Source organism: Opisthocomus hoazin, chromosome 8, assembly GCF_030867145.1.
Source record: "Opisthocomus hoazin isolate bOpiHoa1 chromosome 8, bOpiHoa1.hap1, whole genome shotgun sequence".
NCBI lineage: Eukaryota > Metazoa > Chordata > Aves > Opisthocomiformes > Opisthocomidae > Opisthocomus > Opisthocomus hoazin.
In genome coordinates, this window is record NC_134421.1 from 13,716,337 (window position 1) to 13,740,242 (window position 23,906).

At 43.2% G+C, this 23,906-nt stretch overlaps 1 protein-coding gene across 9 annotated transcripts in view; it reads right to left on the reverse strand.

The window, feature by feature from the left end:
• Positions 1 to 1,839: 1,839 nt before the first annotated feature.
• Positions 1,840 to 23,906, reverse strand: part of LARGE1 (LARGE xylosyl- and glucuronyltransferase 1) — a 290,868-nt gene continuing 268,801 nt past the window's right edge. For all 9 annotated transcript variants that reach the window (XM_075429418.1, XM_075429422.1, XM_075429423.1 and 6 more), the window contains 4 exons: positions 22,230 to 22,508; positions 14,634 to 14,780; positions 9,234 to 9,429; positions 1,840 to 5,001 (listed from right to left, as the gene is read on the reverse strand). In XM_075429418.1, the coding sequence (XP_075285533.1) occupies positions 4,804 to 5,001; positions 9,234 to 9,429; positions 14,634 to 14,780; positions 22,230 to 22,508 (820 nt within the window). In that variant the 3' untranslated portion in view covers positions 1,840 to 4,803. The remainder of the gene's footprint in view (positions 5,002 to 9,233; positions 9,430 to 14,633; positions 14,781 to 22,229; positions 22,509 to 23,906) is intronic.

Consider the following 23,906-nt stretch of genomic DNA (forward strand, 5'->3'; position numbering starts at 1 on the left):
TGAGCTTGCTGTGTTCTCCTGTTACTGCACTGAAACCTGAGGAACACCCATACGGTATCTGGCAGAGCAGGAAGGAATGTCCTGTGCGATGCCTAAGAGTAATATCTCTGCTGATTTGCCAGGACTCCCAGTGCTGCTGGTCATTAATCTTTCTCACCCAAAAACAGATGGGGCTATTAGGCAGGCTGGAGTAATGGGGGAAACTGGCAAGATACAGAAGGAAATGCATTATCTTCTGGATAGAACTGCATGTAAAAATAAGAACATTAAAAATGTATTTTTCATATTTAATTGGACGATGTATGATTATACCTACCAGAAAATAATGTGCAATGTGTTTTGTGCAGGGCACCTATAAAACTGGTCAGCTGTGCTAGGGCCTTATTTTCCCCTGCAGAGAGAAACAGTAGCTACCATTCTGACAAGGTTTTTGTGCTTTTTCCCTCTAACACAGTGCTCAATCTGCTGCAACAGCTACTGCAAATAACACTACAAAGCGTCTCCACTTGTCGCAGTAAAAGGAAAATGCAGTTTATGATTTACATACAAACCACATGAAGCCTATCAGGTGAAAACCCAGTACTTCAGGAATAACGTGAGCATACCTGATATGCAGTCTAACAAAAGTGATGGAACTGCAGGTACAGGTGCCAATTCCTTTATGTCACTGAGACCAAGATGAACATTAAAATGGGACAAAATTGCAAATTACGAAGTGGAACCGGATTGCTCACACAGGAAACTAGCAAGGCTAGAAGGAATTACTGCAAGTAGGAGTTGGAAGAAAACCTGATAGATACTAAGGACTATTTAGGACAAACAAAGACATTTTCTAGGTCTGCCAGGTAGGCAAATGGTAGGTGACCCTTAGTCAGAAAATGATAGGCTGGAAATTACTGCCAAACATTTGAAGGTACATACTGGGACAACAGAGAGGAACCATGGAAACATATTAGAGGGTTACAATAAGGCATTAAATAGAGCTAAGTGCTTTGCCCAAAACTTAAACTTGCAAAGCCTGTTATAACAAAGGGAGAAGCATGAAAACAAAAACAGGAGGATTGGGTGCCAGCCAGCAGATTAGTATTTCAAAGAATAATTATGTCTGAAATGTGGTGGGATGTCAGGAAGGTGCAGGGAAACACACTTCGGGCTCTGGTACTGGGGGACTGGAAGGGGCTTAGGGGACTGGGAAGCTTTCAGTGACTCATGTTTCAGCATTTTGGAGTGTGGGGGGAAATGGGAGACACAGAACAAATCATGTCAAGGTAAGAGCCCATATTAGAAAAACAAAAGAATTTTGTAGGATTTTATTTCTAATTCCTTGACTAGGAAAAAGTTAGAATTTAGGAAGGTTAAAGAGGAAAATACAGACCCCAAAAACCTAGTAGATTGTTATTTGATATAATAATTTAAATATGAAAAAAGCTTTTTTCTCTTAAAGAAAGAATCAGTGGACCTAAATGAAAAGAAAAACCGAAATCCTCAGATTAAAAAAGGAAAGGGCTTATAAATAGCCATGAAGTATGTATTCCTTGGATAAATGGAAGACAAGGACAAAGAAATGCGGGTATGACTAAATTGGATATTTTAGAAGTTATTCAGGACAAACAGGAAACCTTCAGAGAATGGAAATCAAAACTTTGTAAAGCTGAAAGGAAGGTATGTAATAGTTAAGATGGAGTTTGAGCAAGCTAAGATGGAATTTGAAGAGCAAATAGTAGGAAGTCAAAATTGAAAATACACATTTGCTCAGCACACCAGAAGCTGAAAACCGGAGACAACCAATAGGCCACCCCAAACAATAAGTAGAAGAAACCATTAAAGACAATAAGGACATTGCCAAGAATCTAAATGATTTATTTGCATCAGTCTTCACCAGAGAGGGTGCTGGAGTGATATCTAAATGAGAGACTCACACTTTCAAATATCAAAGATAAGGAGAGGTCATAGGCTGAAGACTCAAGAGAGAACTTGGTGGAACAAATCAATAAATCAAAGACATTAAGTCATCAGGTTTATCTGATACTTCTTGAAGACTTCAGGAGAAAACTGAGAATTAAACAACAAAGTTGCTAGCAAATATCTACTACAGCAGAGAACTGGAAGACAGTCAGTGTTAAAACTGCGCTGGGGATTTTTCTTGTTGTTGTTTTTTTCATGGTGTTGGAGGAGCCCTGGCAGCTACAGACAGATATGTAACCCCAATTCGCTCTCACATAAATTGGCTGAAATGTGTTAAAAAAACCCAAGCCCCGCACCTCCCAAATTATGACGCACATAGACAAACATGATGTGACAGATACAAGTCAGTACAGTGTCTATCGGGGAAAAAAGGGGCTCTTTGAACCTACTAACAATCTTGGAGCTGATTACACCAGCCAGCGCCCCTAAACCTACCGTGGAGGTCCCACGACTCGCTGTACAGAGTAGCAAATGATTACCTCCCTGCTCCCCATCCGCATCTCATGGCCACTGAGGAAAGAATAATGTTCATGTTGATAATGGCACATCAAAAAAACGTACAGGTCCGTGCTACAGGTTATGCTGCTGCAGGGCAATCCAGTCCATCCTTGGGCAACACTGTGAAGCCAAGGAGAAATGTACACCCGGAAATGAAAGTTTTTAATATGAATGAAACATAATGGTGGCCACACTGAAGATCTGACTGGAGATTTTATGTAGGTACGACCAGTGTTAGCCTCTCTTAGGATCAGCTTTTTATATCTTTCTGCACATTAGCTAATCAACAGGACTCTATGCTGCAGGGTTCTTCTCATTCTCCAAATGCACAGTGACCTGGGTCCTTAATGGCGAGTACTACAGGACTTGGGGGGGTTAAGATTTTGGGTCTTACAAAAAAATATATTTTAGCCAGGACTGAGCACTCATTTCACTTCTTCCCAGCTCTTCCCAGCTTTTTATGTAAATCTTTACATAAAGCCATTAAGAACAGAAGAAAAGCACTTTGGAAAATTATGCAGTGATGTATTCTTATGCAGCCAACACTCTCAGGGGAAAAAGTGAAAATTACACATAGCCTCCCTCCCCTTTTTATTTTTTGTCAAAGTTGCTGCCTTTTTTGGCTTTTCTTATATATACACAGCATGATGAACTGATATTTGTAGCTTAAATGTCTGGTTTAACCGTGTGGTTTCCACCGTAACAGAAAGTTCTCACAAAATGTCAGGTTAGAAATAAAACCAAGCTCTAGAGGGATGAGGTGAGGAGGAAAGTAGAAGGTCCAGTGGCTGAAAAACAAAACGGAAAAAAAGTGAGCAGAACGCAATGTGGATCCGTTTCCCAGCTCAGGCAGTGGTATTGGTAGGTGTGGTTGTATGGGTATCTGGGGTAGGGAGACAGACGCATTTCTCACGGAGTTGTTTCTGTTTTCTCTATTAACATTGCAACAGAAATTACAAATAGCCCTGCAAGGGGTAGTGCAGTAAACCTCATCTCTTCATCCCATGTAAACACAACATTAATACTGAAGAATAAAGAAAATGGTAAGAAGTCCAGTGTCTTGTTTTCCGCATTTTGCTTGTTGGGTTTCCTGTCCGCCCTCTGGCACACTCCTGTGTGTACTGACGCTGTGAACTTGACCAGCCCACGATCAAGCAAACACTCACATTCAGATTCCCAACACATTCTTTTCTCCCCCCTGAATGGGGAGTTTATTCCTAACAGTTCTGCTCCTTTTAATTATAAACTCCTTTAACGAAGTAGTTCTGAGACCTTGCAGCAGGCAGCAGGAGAGCACCAAGGCTACTAGTTGCCATGTTTATATTCCCTGTTCAGCAAAGAAGTCCACTTAAAGCCCAAGGCCCGATGCCTTCAAAGACAGACATGCACTGAAATAAGCCTACAAAACAACATCCCCCTGCACAATGTGCCTTACAGGCATAATCCAATTCTTGCCTAAAAAAGATAAAGAGTTACAACCAGGCCCTTTATTTTACAAGACATACACGAACAAGTTGCTCTGGTGAAAACAGACCTCACACTGACAAGTTTTGCTCACTTTCTAGCGGAGCTACTGATCTTCTTTACTGGACCATCAGAACTGAAGATGGGAAAGAAACACAAGGGAGACATTTCCCTGGCAAGGCAAGGAGCAGCATTTAAGACTGGGGAAAAGGCAGGGTGGGGTGTAGGGGGTTTTCCTCATAAGACAACTAATTTGAGAATAAAAGACCAACCGGTATCACGTTTACACCTAAACCAGTAACACACCTTCTCTGGAGTGCAGTATTGTATAAGCGTCCCCTTTGTTTTCAAGGCTAATTCAGACCTTTGGCTCATCCTGCATTAGCAAGGTCATCCATGTTAAGGTGGTCCCTGTGAAAGTTCACAGGCAAAAGTTCCCTTTTAGAGTAGTGCAGATTTGAAATTCACAGGACAGCGACCCGAAGATCTTCCTTTACAGATAAAAAGCATGTCAAATTATTAAATAGCAACATGAAATCCTGTGTTCTGAAGGTCTGTCTTTGCTCTGCAGTTAAGCCAGCAGAGTGCATTCCCAGCCCCTGCCCAGTCCCCACCTCCGGCGGCATGGCAGGCGCGCGGCCGGCCCCTCTCGTCGACATCGCACGAATGCTAAAGCTGAACGGCCTGGAGTGGTCGGGGAAGGGACGAATGAGCATGGTCCGAAGACATGTCACTTCAAATTTCTACTGTTAGAACTGCCGGGTATGATATAAAAACAGAAAGTATTTCTCAGTTCGAAGTCTGAAGCCTGGGCTCCAAACGTTGAGCAGCTCCTCCCTCCGGTGTCCCTGCCTCCCGCACACGGGCTCCGTTGTGCTAGCTGTTGTTCTCTGCCGTGAGATATTTGAGGGCTGCAAAGCCGTAGTGGCGCGACATATCCTGCTGGAACTCCTCCTTCAGGGTCTTGAGACAGACGCGGTATTGCTTGTTGGAGCGAAACTTGGTGATGTCGAAGCTGGGGGCGTGCGGCATGTGGATCATGTAGGCGTTGGGCAGCACCGTGAACTCGTACTCCTGGGGGAGAAAGACACCAGCTGTGAGGGTGTTCCCGAGCCCTCTCGCAACGCATCTCTCTCGTACCTCTTCAGTCAAACACACTCCATCATGTGACAGCGCAGCGTGGGTCTCAAAACCAACAAAACCCATACAGATATGCCAAATAAGCCTTCTTCTTTTAAAGTTGCTTTTTCTTGGTTTTATGAAATATCGACATTCCCTTTTAAAAGGGGGAACATACTCCACGTAAGCCAAATGACGGCGGAATAGTATGAAAGGCATGCCTGAAGCCCTGTCTGCAGCACAGATTTTGCAATAGCGTGCTTGCAACCAACACAGCAGTGACGGCACACAGCAGGAGTCTCAAGTGTCCATGCAAAAGCACGCTTTTGCCCCTGCAATTTATCTTGCTTGGGATGCTGGAATAAGCCATATTTACAAAGGCATCCATTTGTCCAGCGACATCTGTTGCTTTGCCTGTATACTAAGACACTTACAGTGACAAAACTGTCCAAAACTATTTATAAACCCGAAATGAGGGGAGAATATGATATCTTTTTTAGGCGACGTGTGAAAATGGACCTGCTAATTCCATATGCTTTGAGAAGGTTTTATGCAAATTAAGATCTCCTTCACAAAGCATGAGATACTGTGCTAAATCCCCCTCTCCTTTAAAACTACTTCACCAATTCTCTTTATTTATATCTCACCAAGTTCTTTTGACAATTTTTGTTGTTAAAAAATGATAGTTCATTTAGGTCTCAATTATTCCTGTTAGATTTGTTCCATTTTTGTAATAAAATATATGATCATTACAGCAAAGCTAGACAAAGACTGATTCTTAGACAAGCTGGAAGGTCACTAGTGTAGGATGTGCAAGAATCAGGTTATATGCTCCTGCAAGGAACTGGGCAGCAAATGGATGTGAACTTCAGTGTTCTGTAGCCAAGCGAAGTACCCTAACTACTAGGACACTACCTCTTTTACATATGAAATTTCAAAAAATATAACTTGTATGGGACGCATATGATAACAAAACCTCAAAGACTCCACAGGCAAATTTCCTACTGTCCTCACACATTTTCTGTTTGCAGCTGTTGCTGTATTGACTTATTAACCATCTCTGCAGAAGACAGCGGGCAGGGAAGGAATAGCCACAGAGCATGCTGGCTTTAAAAGAAATTGTGCACAACTTCCCCTGGTTTGCAAAGTCCATTCACATGTACATTTAGGAGTCTGTGCAGAGACACAGAGGCAGAGTATTCCAAAAGCATTTTGTTAGGGAAAGAGATTTAAGAGAGAAAACACATTTGTGCTAATAATAAACATGAGTGTTTCACCTATAAACCTTTCCTCACCTAGAAATATTATCAGATTGGAAAAGACTGAAAACTTCTGGGTTGTGATGCTACCAGAAGCCAAGTGTTTGAGCAACACAGCCCAAAATGAAGCCCAAACAAAACAGAAAGGAGTGAGCAGAACACAATGTGGATCCATTTCCCAACTCAGGCAGTGGTATTGGTCAGCCCGAAATGTAGCTAAGGCTGCAGCGCTGTCCTAGAGACACCTATGAAACAGTCGTACGTGTTGTACAGCTAGGTGCAGATGCAGTGATACGGCTGCTCCTTTCTCATTATGGGAATGCCTGTTCCCTGCCAGACAGTGCTAAAGTGGTAAATCTTTGTGCCAAATTAAATTGCTGTCATATATGGCAGTAAGCATCCCCTGTTTGGGCTGACAAATGTACAGCAAGAGCAAAATAATCTGATGCTCACAGGCAGAACTCATTTAGCGGGAAGATATTTAGAACTAATGGGGAACCAAATGCAAAAACAAAGGCTGGCATGAAGGAGTAAGGAAAGCTGATAAACTAGGAACTACAAAATACATCTCTGTGGGACCTTAAAACTAAATGCTGAAGAGGAAGATACATCCCCATCACAATATCTTTTCTTTGTCCTCTGCATCTGAAGACTGTAATCCCGCAGGTCAGTGACCATCTATGCTATGCAGTGAAAACTGTTCAGCACAGTGGTGCTCTCATCCCCCTGAAAGCCCTTAAGGCACATAAAGCCTTCCAAAAACTTATGAGTCTGCTGCTAATAAGCCCCTTTGAAAGATGCTCGGCTGGGGTCCTGGAAAAAGGATTGCTCAGAGTCCAGTTCCACAGTCACTGGAAGAGCAGGGAAAGGTTTCCTAATGGCCCGTCTCTACCTTAAGGAAATGTCTGTTAAGAAAGCAATGCACTTGCAGGAACCTCTGTCCCTACCTCGCAGGTTATAAATTCTTTAGGCGGAGACTGTCACTATCTACTTATGCGTGCAGCGTTCAGCTCAGCGGCCATCTGCATGCCCCCAGAATAATGATGATCATCTCTGCGCTGTGTGCTGCTCCGAAGGACGGTAGTGGCACAGGCCTTTGGTAAGGTGTCTGAAACAGTCCTCCTGACAGATGCTGCGGTTGTGAGGAGCAGGGAAATAATTCAATTGAGAAGCTGCTCTGCCTGTTGGTAACGAAGCCAGCCAAGCAGCTGGCAGCAACCCGATCTGTGGACACCCCAAAACTGAGGAATGCCATAGGGGGAGGTAGCTGTGCGACCCCACATCCTGCCCAGGCCGATTTTGTGGGAGAACAGGCCAATAACCACTTGCTACAGATGAAAACGAAACTTCTTTTGAATGTGAGAATGTTTTTAAAGCTGGAAGCGTGTGAAAAACCATTCCTGAGAGTTAGTTCCAACCCAATGGCCATTTAAAATGTCTGCGCTATGATCAACTTTGAAAAATGTTCCTGTTTCCCATGTGTGAATCTGTACGCTGGGCAAACGTCTTTGAACAGAAGAGTTAAATCCTGAGTGCTAGATGAGAGCTGCCAGTGGGAACATAAGCCTTGTTACCCAGATTAACAAATAATAAACCATTACACTGGCACTCTCCACAACCGATGGTTAATTGATTAGTGTTTGGAAAGCGCATTGGAAAATTAAAGTGCTATAGCAGAGCAAAGTATTATTATTAATGATATTATAAGGGACAACTTTTTTTCTAGTATGTAATAATTTTTTCTCAACATACATAGGTACAAATTTGTTGGGAATGCCCTTTTGCAAACAGAGGGCAAGTGGCTGCCAGACCAAGGGAACCGTGTGATTTTGTAGGCAGAAGTAGAAAATATCCCTCCCATGTATGTGCCTGCACACAAATACACTGTAGCCCACACCCCAGAGACACCCCAGTAACTTGCTGCATGCCTTGTGCTACTCTACTTTACATACACTGGGTAAGAGGTGGGCAGAGAAGGATCAGCTACATTCCACATCCACAGCAGAAGATAGCATAGGAGGATGCAGATGGCCAAAAAGCATGTCTTTCAGTTAGCATGAAATGCTACCAATTCAAAAACTGGGACTGAAATCAAATTTAAAAAAACCCAAACAAACCCAAACTAAAAAGAAATGCCATGACCCAGACCCTGCTGATTACCACAGTGGTAAGCTTCACATTCAAGAACAGCAGGGACATGCAAACCCTGCCATTGCAGTGAGCAGCAGCACAGGGCTCCCACGGAGCCGTAGTCACTGCCAGCCTCCAAGATCTAGGTCTGTGGCAGGGACCTTGGCAGCTCTGAGAGCTCCAGTGCCAGTATGGGGCTCTTGAGCTTTCTCTGCATCCTTATTCTTATACATCCTGTCCAGAAGCTCCATCCCAAGTCACAGATCCAAGAGGCAGGTAGCCCAAGGATCAAGTATGTGGATCCTCTAGAGTCTGCTCCAGAGGCAGAGACTTTGGAAGTGTGAAGTCCTTGGCTTTGCAGACATATGCTGTAAATTCAGGCCAGAAATTGAAGATGCCTGTCTTGGATTCAATTTAAGACTGCTTTTTGAATTCTAAATTAGCATTTGGGACTCACCAACCTCTGTTTAACTGAAAAACTTCCAGTTAGGCCTATAGATCCCCTAGTAGGTGATGAGACTGGCAACAAGTACTGCCATGCTCAGGCACACTGTCGGGCAGGAGGCAGGTGCTGCAGGGGTTGTGCCACTGCAAGACGACAACGTCCTCAGCACTGACAAATCAACAAACTCCGACTCAGTTCTTCTTTTAATGCTCAACAAGGACTAAACTGCGTGTTCCCAACTGAAGAAGCACTCATTAAGGACCTCAGTAAGGCCAGATGAGCATTTTGGTGATACAAAGCCCACAGAGCACAGATTCCATTTAACAACCCTGCTGCCCAGCCCTGTGCCTCACCTGTGCATCCAATTCCATGATGTGAGCTACTTTGTTCCAGCCAAATCCAACAAACCGCCTGTCGTACTCCGGGCAGTCCTTCCTCACAACAACGTATGGCTCAAAGTCTGCTTCCCACTCAACGCGGTAGGGGGTGGTGGCTGTTCGCCACTTGGCAAAGTTCGTTGGCGCATGCCCTTTCGTCCAGACGTGATACCTTAAACAGATATAAATGGCATGGACATGGGGAGGCAATTAGATAGAAAGCGTCTTGGCGAGGCAACAAAATGTTACTCGTTAGATGAAATGCTCAAAAATGAGGACATTAGCTTACAGTTCACATCATCATTTTCAGGACATATCAGAGGCGATTTCTAGGACTATTTCCAGCGCGCTTCCCAGAGCCTCTGTGTGCTCAATGCTTAAACACTTCTAGCTGGTGAAGGACAGTGTGAAAACACTACCTACTGCTAATGTGAGAAACAATTACAAAGTACACAGACAGTTGATCTGCACTACAAAGTGCTGTGTCTTGATCCTAGCAACCAAGCGGCTGCCTCTGCGCTCTAAAATCAGTGTGAAATTCTGTAGCTCAGATGAGGTCCCTAAAATTAGCTGCTTCTACACCACAGCGACATTCACGATCTGTTTTATATGCAGTTTTATAATTTGCATGAGAGACACCTGCAGCTCTGGATAGATGTTCCATTTTATTAATTACTGTTATTACTATGGCAGGAGCCAAAGTGCATAATTAAATTAATAAGTAAAATATTACATAAAGGCTTTCTGCTGTACTTTCTACATTGTGGGGAGTACCCATGTGATCCTGAGTAAGGTAATCAATTTGATTTACAGAAAAAGATCTTTTTATACTTCGTTAATCTTGTTTAGGTCACAGCAGGTCTCTTCCAAGCACAGCTTGAATCCACCCCATTAGTGCCAGAGTCTAATGGTCAATGACTCTCTCGCTCACTTACTCTTCTTACACCTTTCCAAAAGTCAATGAGACTGGCTCTTGGTGCAGACTCATAGATTAAATAATGAGACAAAGGCATAGCAGGCCATCTGTATTATGGCGCTCTCAGATGTGTAACAGAAGGGGCAAACCAAACATCCTGCCAGTTTGTAATGTAAGGTACACTGAATTCACAGGGATGACTCATGTGCTAAAGTACAGGGATTTGAGCATTAAATATTTGCAGAATTAGGACCTGAGGTAATGTTTCAACCCCAGAAATTCTCATAATATTGCAAGCCATTGCTAAAAACAGGGATGTAAAATCACAACCCCGGAGTTTCCACTTGGACTGTATATTTGTATGGCTCATAACTGCAAAAAACACAGAGGTATTCAGCTTTGCTGACTCTCCTTGTTCAGGGCAGTGCAGAAGGACAGAATTATTAGGATAGCACTGAGGTCCAAAGTAACATATGATCCTTTGAAGGCTGCATTTCTAAAGTGTAAATAGGTTGCACCCATTTCAGATATCTGGCTTGGAGACCTGGAAAAACAAAGCCCTTTCGTTTTAAAAAAGCTGACAGTGAATTAATTTCCTACAGGTTATTAGAAACCAATTCCAGATTCACAAAGATGCTTACAATCCTTAATGCTCTCTGGAACCACCTCCAAAAAGCCTATCCCTTTTCTTGGTCTCTTTTGGAAAGGAGTTGGTGACCTACCCAGTCAATAATGGGCAGCTACCTATCTGGAAAAAAGCACAGTCACAACGCGGGGTTTAAAATGATAGGGGATTGTGGAGGATGCCGTATCTTCTAACATCCAACCTCCGGCACTTTGAAATTAATTATGATAATAACAATTATAATGACTACTAAACACTTACGAAGTGATTTGTATCTTCAAAGCCCCACACAAACTTTGGTTAATTGAGAGATTCCTGCAGAGGAGCAGTCACATGCTGCTGCTATTCTAGTAACACTCTCCCACTGATTTAAACAGGGAGGAACACGACAGTAATCATAAAAACATCAATTTATTTCCATCCTTTTTAGGGAAAGCACTGTAAGCAGTTACAGCAGCTCAGCTATAACCTCTGTGAGTTCAGAGAGCTGACCAGCAGGGAAAAAAAAAATGACAAAGAGACAAGGAAGGGCAAATACGGAAGCGAGATTGGAGAGACAAAACAAAGCAGAAGGGAGGGAATAGACCTGATTGTAGCAAACAAAATAATACCACAGATGATCGACTTGCCTCTTCCGAGTGACTGATGTGAGTGGAGGGAAAGAGGAAGACAAAAGGAATGGCTAAGGTCAGGACAAAGAGGAAAATGAGTTCAGGATGCTCAACTAAGGTGTGCGTACACTAACTATAAAGGAATAATTAGACTGGAAACAAGAATTGTGAGAGCTCGGGATTACTAACATATCTGTACATACAATATAGACGGGCCTACATACACACACACACACACATATAATATGAGGGAGCTAGGTCTTGGCCAATGGCTCATGATCATATGAAACGTACTGCAAAGTAAGATATCCAGACAGCATTTCATGGATGTCCCTATAGAAGAAGCTACCATTAAAGAAAGAGTCATTTCCAACAGACTTTACTCTCAGTGAGGAAAGTTGTGAGAAGCGGTTCACTATCTGTATTGGTCTTCCATCTCACAGGGCAAATGAACAGATCTAATTTTCCTGCTCTGGCCATTCTCATTCAAGATTTAAACCCACACTGGGACTTAAATACATATTTAAGGCAACACTCAATCTCACTGACTCCCAGGATAACTTTGTGAAAATTGTGAACAACATATTTTTCATGACGCTGGCAATTTTGACAAATGCAAAGCAAATAATTTGATCTCCATTAAATGATGAGTTTCTTTCCCATGGTTCATGGAAAACAACTGTACAAAAACCCCCTGCTTTGGGTCAAATGTTTCATCTTACTTTCGTTATCGCTTGCGGTTGGACTTAATGATCTTAGAGGTCTTTTCCAATCTTAATGAGTCTATGATTCTATGCTTTTATTTAAAATAAAATTTCACAACTATAGTAAACTTTGCTAAAGTTAGCAAAACAAAATCATTATTTTTCTTAGAGCGCTCTTCCTCCCTGCCTTGTCCCTCAAAGCTTCCCATTTCAGTCAGAAAGATGATTTGGTGAAAGAAAAACTTTTCCAGTTCAGTTCTCAGATGCTTAAACATTTTGCTGGATTGTGGACGCAATCAGTTAATTAGTTAATCAGTTGCTGCTGGTTACGTTTCCTCAATACGATGCGTCTTCTACGAGCTGCGGCATCCCTTGCGCCTGAAAGCTGTGTCAGTAAAACGTTTGTGGTTCATCAGCTACTACCCAGGCTGTGAGCAGACACGTCCTTGTCAGGCACAGTCACAGCCAGCACCTGCTAACAAAGCCAGCAAGCTGGCACAGAGCAACCCAATGCCGCGGAGCGTTCCCACTCAGCACCTTGCCAGCCGTTGGTGCTCACACATCTTCCCTTTTCTGCTGGTGGTGACTGGGGGATGTAATTGAGAGCTGTTTTGTACTCCTTAGCTGCCCAGAGGTAGAAAAGGTCACCATTTGGAAAAGAGGTGACAGAAGCAATTTCAGTGAGGGAAAGATTGTAATCTACCATGTGGTGTGAGGGACTGGGATGCTGCAGGCGCTCTCAGCAATCACTGTCACAGCAGTCCTCCCCAGCTCACTCCCACCCGCTCAGCCTCGAATTGCAGTGTTATTAAAGCACCTTGAAGGTGGAGGTGGAAATTCTCAGCCCAGATCACAGCTGCTTTGTGGCTGTTGATAGATTTCAGCAATGAAATGAGCCAAAGCAAACTGAGGGAGCATTTGCAAAATGTGTCCTACATTAACATGTACATCAGCTACAGACCACATGTCCTTCAATTCTTATTTACCCTTGCTCTGGCAAAACTCCCACTGATGTTTAAGAGATTTTTGCGTGAGTGAGACTTGAGAAAAGACCTGCAAATCAGGCTGTGTATGTAACGTGCCAACATGCTGCATAGCTTGAAGATGAAATCTGTAATGGAAGGCCACTGCTGTGCAGGCTGTAAATTTGATTGTTGGTAGAATGCAACATCTGAAAATCCCGAGGGTGTTATTTTCCACTGGAAGGATTTTTTCTTTCAACTATGGGAGAAACAACTGTTTTCTACCAACAAATCTCATGTTAATTTGTATGTCTTTGACTGTTAAAGAATGATGGAAGAGCAAAGGGTATTTACTCTATCAGTATCCGTAAGTAATTTTCCAGAGAGAGGCACGCCTCCCTCAGTCGCCTCAAGTTTCTATTTCAAGGCAGTCACTGGTAGTGTCAGAATTGCGTTTTGAAGGCTCACACAGGCTGTCTGCTATGACATGCACGTGGCCGCATGAGGGAAGGGTGGCTGCTGCAATGAGAGAGGTGTGTAATACTGGGAATGGAAGAACTGTGAGGAAAGCTCTAAAGGGAAGGATGGGAGAGGTGACATAGAGCTCCCCCGGCCATGGATAATACACGGCTTTTTCATAGTTTTTATCCCTAGATCTCAAAATACTGTGAAAAGGAGAGGTGAACATTGTTACCTGCATTTCAGAGATGGAGAACAGAGATGTAAGAAAGTGAACTGATTCACGTACCACCTCCCAGCAGGGCAGTCGTGGAGCCAAGAAGAGAACGCAGGTCTCCTAAGCCCCCTCTCTGTGCAATATCATAAGGCCATATTGTACTCTTCCCATCACTGCTAAGCTTTACAAATGTCTGCTAATCAGACCTTACCACACACACCCAAGAGAGTTAACCTCTGGTAGTTGCATTTTAAAACTGAAGAGTCTGGCAGATAATAGTAGTGACTTGTTCACAGCCACAAAAGGAGTCTGCTTCAGACAGGAGCTCCAAATGTAGGTGTTCTTCGCTTCTCAACTTCTAGTCAGAGTACACTTTTACCTCTGCATTGAGAAACTCTAGCTATTTAAGCAGCTGCTCCACACTTTAAAAGAGCACATGACGAGTCTGCATTTGTTTTTCCGGTAAGTCAGTAAGGAAGCGAACCAACGAGCAGAGAGAAATTATTCTTGGTCACATGAGGGACACAGCTATCTGGATAGTATTTGGCAGCCAAAAAGCAAATTACACGCACATGAGTGTAATGGTCACGCTTGATTTTGTACAGCAATAAAAAATGATGAAAATAAAACAAATTCAATTTAACTACTGAAGTCCTTCAGTAGAGGACTATAATACTAGATAAAATGCTGAGTTTACAGATAGAATATACCCACATATGATTCTGTTCACTGCCTCTTTATGAAAAGGGAAAAAAATTTCCAGTAGGTTTCTTAATGGAGCTAGCTAGCTGACAGTGAGAGAGAAAAATCAAATATTCACAGAACGTCAAAAAAATCTTTAGAGCTAATGAACACAGGTTCAACAAAAGTACTTTCCATTACCTGAATGTGAAGAGGGTTCCCATGTCCAGCATAGATAGCAGCTCTGCTTTTGACTTGGGGAAGGAGAGGCGGTAGCGTAGGGTCTCAAAAGCAGGTACGATCAGAGCTTTCTTGGTGTTAGCTAGGTCTAGCTGGATGACGGACTTCCTGGCAAAGAGAAACAACAAAAAAAAGCAGGAAAAATTTTAACTGAACAAATCACTCGGCTTTTCAAAATAAAGAGCAGAGAATGGAAAGTTCGATACTGCAAATGTAATTATGGCCCATGTTTTTTCCCATGGGTGCTTCATATTTTCCTCTGCTTTTGATCTGCTGCTTTAAGAGCAGGCAGAACAATACAGTTCAAAAAGACCTTGCGTGTTTGACTGATCAACGTTGCCCTGCATGCCCAGGGGTATACAGAGCTGAACTAGCACTCTGAGCACAGCCAGCTGACCACCCCTTTAAGAGAAACACAGTTTAATGTTACTACATATATGGGAAAGAGCTGCCCAGTCAATGGCAGTTCTAAAAAAAATGGGATTTATCCAGGACTCAGTGAGGCTTTACAAGGAGAAGAGCTGGAAAGTTTGGTTGCATTTCAGCCTAGCTATTCTCTGTGCTATACTGTGTCATCTTACTTGCTTTTCACCTCTGCATTAGAGCTCTGTGTTTCCTGCAAGTTGAATGTTACCTTAACACTGCTATGGACCAGATAATCATTCTGAAGAACACTGTCGCCATGATAGTTGGTCTTTGTGCAAGGCAAGGCATAGATCAACTGAAATAGGACATGGTGCAAATCAGCAAAACTGTACATTAGCGGTATTTTTTTGAGTGTTCATCATGTGCATGGTAGTGCCCAGAGATCAGAGCTCCTTTGCGCTCGGCTCTGTACAAAGGGCAGAGAGGCTGTTTCCTGCAGAGAAGAGCTGTGCTCTGGATGCACCGAGATACCTCGCTTTTTCCCTTCTTTTCTACAAGTTGTTGAGGGCAGAGACTGTTCCAGTGCGTGAGTGTGTGTGCGTGCACATACCGCATTTTGCACAGTAGAGCCTTTCTCCAGACACGGGCCTTAGGACGACTGCCGCAGGAGAGCAATAGCTTAGCAACATTGCGCCCTGCCTGCCAGAGTCTACTCTTTCATAACAAACTAAAACCCAAAGAAAAAGAAGTTACTTTTCCATCCCCAAACTGAATCTTACTATGCTTGTCATTAGAATTAAGTCTGTCTCGATTTTCCTTTCACCATCTTCATATTTCATACAAGAAATATGCCTCTCTCTCCCTGTCAAAGTCAGTTCCCCTTAACAGGATTCACTGTCCTGACTTTTATGTTGCTGCAATAAGCAATCAAGGACAATGCTGACAAGCAGCAAACTCTCTACAGCCTCATAAGATGAAGGAATTGGGATCACTGACATAATAACAGAAAGACCAAACAAACCACTTTTCTAGGCCCAGAATACCTAGAATTCATTTATATTGCCATCAGAAAAAAAGAAGAATAGCAGGGCTATTTAATAAAATCTGAATTTTAGGGAATTCACACCACCCTATAGGCCTGTTCTATAAAAACAAATCTGTTCTTTGCAGTGCCTTACTACAAAGTTTGCACTGTTTAAAGAACCCTTGCCACATTCCAGCAACTTTTCACAACTGAAGGATTTTAACAACATCTTGTTACAACTTTTTTGTACTTTCTTTACTGGCTTCTCCCTCACCTTGACAAATGGCAAAGATATCTACATGTAAATAGATGACTCCTTCACAACCAGCCTCCACTTCCAGAATCATTTAGCAGTGCCAGCATCCAGTCTTTATGACGGTCTCAATGCTTCTTCCCCTCCACACCTTCACACCTTCTCTGAGAGCAGGGGCCATTAACATAAGTTTCTCTTCCAACATCTCAGGCTTTCTGGACTCTGTGCAATCTATCAGTCTTGAGCAGTTACCCTTTGGGCTCTGCAAGGGAACAGCAGCTTCCATTTACGGATGTTGCTATCTCTTTGTTAGATGGAGAGCTCAGAAGTCCCAGGCAAAAATCAAGGCCTTGATGTGCTTGGCACTGTCAAAGAGTAGGAGATAATCCTGCCCACCAAAGTTCATCATCTGAATTTGAACAAAGCTGAAGCAGGCATAGGTATCAAGCAAGGGTAACAGCAGAGACTGGCAGACAGAGCAAGTTCTGTTGAACATGATTAATTTTGTAAGAGATGGGATACAAGCAAAACAATTATGTAGATATCAACAATTCTTTCTGCACACTCTCTACTTTTGTCATCTTCCAATTTAATATAGATGTCAATGGCAAAACTGTTGGAAAGAACAGATGACAGTACCTTTATGAAGAAAACCAAAAGGCAGAGAACAAACTCAAACAAGAGGCTGAAATCACTTCCACTGTCAAAAGTCAATACAGAAAGTTACATTAGTGGAGAGAAGCAGCGGTCTGAAAACAAGATGCTTCTACTGGATGCAGTCAAACACAGGAACTGGTGGAGGTACTTCGAGTGAAACAACATAGCGAGATAATCTCTGCAGAAATATTTTCAAGAGATATATGAGCATTTCAGTTGCATATTGTTAAGCCCAAAGCAGAGGGGTTCACCAAAACTAAGCTGGGAGTTGAGACACACTCCGTCAAGAAGTCCAGCAGCACCAACCTCTGAGTAGAATAGCCTGCCCTTGATGTGGACTAGATGACACAAAGGACAATGTCAGGGGAAGAAGGAATCAGTACTGACATCCAGCTGTTGAACCTGAGAAAGGACAACAGAGGACATGTGAATTGTGATAAAGGCAGGGAGGATTTGGTAGAGAAAAAAACATTTTCTTCTGATAACTGGGCTGGCAGTCTGTTCCTCGGACAACCAGCTAAAAATCTAACCTCTTCCTATTGGAAGCAAATCTGCTTTTGCTTTTCTGTTGGGTTGACTTTTTGTCCTGTTTTGAGTGGAGGTGCCATTTGCTGGTTGACTGTTACTGTGATACTTGGAATAGGAAAATTTTCACTGCTGGTGTTGCAAGATATGTGGAATATAATGTAAGGAATACATTGGGTTATTCTGCAAACTAGCACTGGGTAAACTGTTAAATTTCTGCACTATCTTTATGAAGGCTGTTTTTTGGATTCAGTAGTATCAATTCAGTATCCATTTTCCTTTATCTGTCCTTTTCCCCAAACTCCAAAGTAAGGATGTATGATTTTATGAAGAGCTTTCTCTTTGCTAGTGTTGTCCAGGAAACCGTTTCCCAGGCATCTTTGTGTTCAGACCTGATGTATGTCATTCTGACACAGTAAACGTTGGGTCAAATTTCTAATCTACTAATCAACCCTATTTTTTGCAAAGCTTGGAAGAAATGAATCTTAAATCAAAAGAGTCTCCTCACAGGTTGAATGAACACCAGCATGTTGATATCAATCTTTTCTTCTCCACAGTCCTTTCCAAAAATTAACAACCAATTCTCACCCTTATGTGAGCAGATAGTATCATTCCCATTTATGGACGATAAAGAAGCTCAGACACAGAAAGGTTAGCAACCTAATCCTAAAGCACTGCATTCAGGGGGAGGAAAAAAAAAAAAAAAAAAAAAAAGAGTCCATTAATTCAAATTAGCTTCCACCATCAGGACTCCAAGAGGTTACCTCAAGATCAATAAACGTGGCAGTCGCAGAGTTTGTGATAAGAACTGGAGAACTATTGGTCCGCTATTCAATTCACTAGAATGTTCTTTTCAAAGAACAAAGGCCTACAAAGGCATCCAACAAATAAAAAACAATAGGCAAAACATGAAGTGTGTCTCTTGCTGAAATGCTGAAGAAAAAAAGGAAATACTTCACAACTCCTGTTGCAGGGGACAGGCATAAAACTTGTGGCTAGAGCTCGGATGCCAGCTCCCAATTCATGCTAAATGTGGCGCTGGAAGCAAAGGGCATATTTTACACCAGTGTGTCAGGAAGGAACTTTAATGTTAGCTGTGACAACTGTAGATAAGCATCCTGTCCAGTTATTTTGTGTTAGAAGAACCTTTAGCATGACCCACACACCTTACTTGTAGCAACTGGAGCCGTGGATGTTGTCTGCCTCGACTTCAGCAAGGCTTTCGACACAGTCTCCCATGATATCCTCCTAGGGAAGCTCAGGAAGTGTGGGCTGGATGAGTGGTCGGTGAAGTGGATTGAGAACTGGCTGAATGGCAGAACTCAGAGGGTTGTCATCAGCGGCGCTGAGTCTAGTTGGAGGCTGGTAACTAGTGGTGTCCCTCAGGGGTCAGTACTGGGCCCAGTCCTCTTTAACTTCTTCATCAACGACCTGGATGAAGAGTTAGAATGTACCCTCAGCAAGTTTGCTGATGACACCAAACTGGGAGGTGTGGTAGACACACTGGAACGCTGTGCTGCCATTCAGCGTGACCTGGATAGGCTGGAAAGCTGGGCAGAGAGGAACATGATGAGGTTCAACAAGGGCAAATGCAGGGTCCTGCACCTGGGGAGGAACAACCCCATGCATCAGTACAGGCTTGCGGTGAACCTGCTGGAGAGCAGCTCTGTGGAGAGGGACCTGGGTGTCCTGGTGGACGACACGTTAACCATGAGCCAGCAGTGTGCCCTGGCTGCCAAGAAAGCCAATGGGATCCTGGGGTGCATCAAGAAGAGTGTGGCCAGCAGGACGAGGCAGGTTCTCCTTCCCCTCTACACTGCCCTGGTGAGGCCTCATCTGGAGTACTGTGTCCAGTTCTGGGCTCCCCAGTTCAAGAAAGATGAAGAGGTACTGGAGAGAGTCCAGTGGAGGGCTACAAGGATGATGAAGGGACTGGAACATCTCCCCTACGAGGAGAGGCTGAGGGAGCTGGGCTTGTTTAGCCTGAAGACGACAAGGCTGAGAGGGGACCTTATAAATGCCTACAAATATCTGAAGGGTGGGTGTCAGGAGGATGGGGCCAAACTCTTTTCAGTGGTGCCCAGTGACAGGACAAGGGGCAATGGGCACAAACTGAGGCACAGGAAGTTCCGTCTGAACATGAGGAGGAACTTCTTCCCTCTGAGGGTGATGGAGCACTGGAACAGGCTGCCCAGGGAGGTTGTGGAGTCTCCTTCTCTGGAGGTATTCAAGACCCACCTGGACAAGGTCCTGTACAGCCTGCTGTAGGTGACCCTGCTTCGGCAGGAGGGTTGGACTAGATGACCCACAGAGGCCCCTTCCAACCCAGACCATTCTGTGATTCTGCGATTCTGTGAACTGGAAAGAGCCTTTACCTCTGGGGCAATGACAAGATGACCTCAATAGCTAATAAGGAAAGGTGACAAAATACTCAGCACAGACCGTAAAAGTGTCTGAGTTTCGTAAACAGGAAAGCTTTAAATGATACATTTCTTCTCTTTTGTACTTCACAGAAGAGTAAGGTAGGACGAAATGGGGGTTTGATGGAGATTAAAAGCATTGAAACAGTCTTAGCAGCTGTGAAAAAGCTCAATTAGCACAAATCTAAGTGCTAGCAACAGATACCTAGAGGGAGGGACAGGTAACCACCAGCTCCATCAGCTTCTCCTTCAAAACTGGCTGTAACCTTTCACATACAACACCTTCAAAATATGTTAAAAATGTTTTTCAGAATCCCTTTCTTTCTGAGAACATATTGTCTGTAGAGACAACATACAATCCATGTGAATCAGCAACCTTGCAGTGAGAGGGACTTCTCTGGCTCATCCTGTACGAAGCGATGCCTGAAACACCACACTATTTCTCTTTGCTTATGACTGTTCTATTTGAGGAAACGAAGATGAAAATGTTTGTACGTCTCTAAGAAACAATTGCTGTCATTCAGATAGATAGCACTGATCAGCTACTTGCAGAGGTGGTGGGAACAGTCAATGCAGAAAGATACAGGGTATCCATATTTAAAATAATCTCACTGCACCTCCCTGCTATTTTGCTCAGAAAAATCATTATTGAAAAAGCAACAAGAGCCTCTAGTCTATGCGCAAAAAAATTCCAATCCTTTTTTAAAGAGCTGGTAGTAGCAGATTAGCAATTTCTATATTCCCAGGCAACAGAGACTCACAGTCAGAGCTCAGGTTGTACGGGCCTCACAAAGGCTGGCAGAGTCACATGAGGTCTCTGATGCAACAGCTTTCAGTGCAAATCTGGGGTTTTTTTCTGAAGCTGCACCAATGGGTGGCATCGCTGTGCATTTAGTCCTACAATACATTATCACCATACGAGAATTCTTTCTGTGGTTGGAATAGCTCAAGTTTATTGCAGTACGCCATTCTGTCTTCTCTCAGTGCTGACTCCCATCAGGGCACTGCAAAGCAGCATGGAGGAACAAGCTACTTTTTCAGTACTATGTGTCAGTATCAACAGCTCCTATCCTTACTGCATCCAGCGTCGATCTGAAGAAATGGAACAGTCAGCATCACTAATGTCACAGAACAGAAAAGCTAACAACAGCTGACCCTACGTGTATCTTGAGACAGCTAATGTGTGCAAGGGACAGAATTATTTTGGAGTCTTCACAGAACAAGTCAAAAAGAAATATCCCTAAAATAAGTGGGAAACAAGCTGACACAGTGTGATAAAACTTCAGTGATATTAATGAAATCCGGTGTCTTAAAACCCATAGTGAATTCGGTTCCGTACATGGATGCAGAAATTGAAACCACATGAGGGGTGAGAAGAAGATGCTTACTGAGTTGTTAAGCCTGAAACAAAGGAATTTCTCCGTAAATTAACGACACTGGAAGGTATATTTCCCTCTAAACTCCAAAACCCCGGGCCTACGGACTGAAAGGGATCACCTATGGGCACTTTGATCAACTTTTACTAAATAGGAGTGAGATGAAAAGCAAAACTGGTCAGGACGAAGGACCTGAACTCCTTCCGTTTGGCCACAGGGTGTCCTCCTTGCTCCACGCTGTGGCCTCGATGACCAGCCTCTGCAGGGGGGAAAGGTCTTTTCATTAGAAAAAGCTCAGCTAATGGATCAGAGGTCTGCACTTCGCTCAGCCCAACCTGCTCACGTCCATTATAACACAATACACACTGAGGTTATTCTTCCCAGTTTCCTGATCCTAATTATTTTGCCTTGACAGGTGCTGGCGTGGCAGTCGTATTTTTGAGCTGGTTGGACTATCGCCCTCTTTTCAGTATCTAGAATTGGATTAAGAGCATGTCACAAGGACAGCAAGTTCAGTAATGCTTTTGCATGTTTTTTCTGTTGCTAACATTAAGAACCAGGGATGTTCAGGGAGATCGCCCGGTTCACATCTCTGCTAACACTGAATGCTCTTGCACATTTCTTAACACTTAGTCCAGTTCAATTGTCAGATTGATTCTTCTGCTGCTCTAAGGGAATTATTCTGATGGCTAACAGGGCTTACATTTAGACCTGAGTTCTTCCTTTCATAACCATACTGCTTTATTTCCAGTTACCACCTCTTCCTCCACCCTAAAAATTCTCGTGCCTTGCTGGGCATTGTCACACCTTAAATATCTACAAGCTGCCTCTTTCAGATCTGCTCAAACTGCGTTGTTTTGGGAATATGTGAGAAGGGTGGGTGTGGAGGGGCTGAAAACACGGGTGACAGTGGGAATCCCTCCACTGTCCATTTACCTGAGGTACTCGTAGAGTCCATACATGGGCAAGAAGTCAATGTCGGACAGAAACATGTATGGTGTGCTGATATGCTTCATGGCCACATTCCTCAGCAGATTCACAGGGTAGAACTGGCCCTCCTTGTACACGATATGGTAGCCAACATTGTGGCGGCTCATCAGTACTTCTGAGCCCTGGGCATAGCGCAGAAATTGCTGGGCTTCTGCATCAGAAAGGTAGAGTGCCAGGCTGATGGGACCTTCCCAGTGTTTGCAGATGGCTTCAAGCATCTGGAGCCTGAAAGAGGAAGGGTGAGAATAAGAAAAGGCTGTCTCCCTGTCTGGGACTCTTTGCCTGGGTTCATCTGATCAAATGCAGGTATCTATCTCTAAGTGAGACAGATTTGGGTCACTTTATATGCTGTGGAAAGCAATAAATACTTCTAGAGCACAATTCATCTCATCTAAGTTGATGTCTCCTTCTGGACAAATGGGCTGTACCCTAGACATGACTCCTTCTCTCCACTGAATACAAGGGAGCCTAGGACAGCCCTAGTTCAGGCACATATCCACGACTCAGATGTCCAAAGCTGGATGATATCAACACCATCCTTTCTGCCTAAAGCATTGATGGTGCAGGAAAACCACATGGGCGATGGGACTTCACCTGATGGGAGCTTTGAGCAGTTGCAGGGATCTGTTCATGTGGAGTTACTTGCAGGATAGGAGTCTCGTAATCTTAAACAGTGCCTAGCGCCCAATTCACACTTCGGGTCAAACTGTTCTCACACGCTACTACAATACAGTGCTGTTCAACAAGCTTGTGGAGGAGAAAGGCCTACAAACTAACAGATCATTTTATCTCCTGTTTAGGAAAACCTTTGCTAAACTTTTTGAAGGCAGCTACTCAGACCTTAAAAGCTGTTAAGAGTGATAGGTCAAGGGGATACGGACTTCAGACGCATATTTGCACTAACTAGAAGAAAACTCACTGTCAGGGAAGGGGCAAAAGGGATTTACTATGTGTAGGGAGTAAAGAGAGAAGGAGGGAGAGACTTGGTATTGGTGTGGAATATCAAACGAACATTTCAGACAAAAACACCATTTAGAGTACTAATTTGTATATGTTTTAGCAGTCTCTCATATTTCATAAAATCATTTTTATAACAGGTTGTACGGATGTGTATTTTTTAAAACTCCAAATAGTTACAATACTATTGATGAAAATGACAACAAAAGATCTCATACACAAACGTAAATCAAACCCAGCCTGGTCAAAATCATTTAAGCACTTTGGGTAATTTATAGAGAATTGCCTAGAGATTAAGCTATGCCAGCTAAAAATACAGCAAGGACTGATTACAAACCCTCGAGTTAATACAAAGGGAAATGAACCTATGCAGCCTAGCCAGCTATTCTATTAAAAATTAAGAAGAGTAGACTATGCAACATGATTATCTTCTCTCCCTTGCAAACACACATTACTAGATTTTTCCTATTAATATTTATACAGAACACATGAAAAGTTTTCTGCCTCATCATAATCAGAGAAAATAATTTCCCCTCCTACTATCTCCCTCAGCTTTGCAGCAGAAAAGGATGATACACCAGCAAACACGCATTCTGATTTAACATTAATAGCTTTTTTCTGCATTTCTGAATGATCGTGATGACATCCAAGATGCTATAATAATTT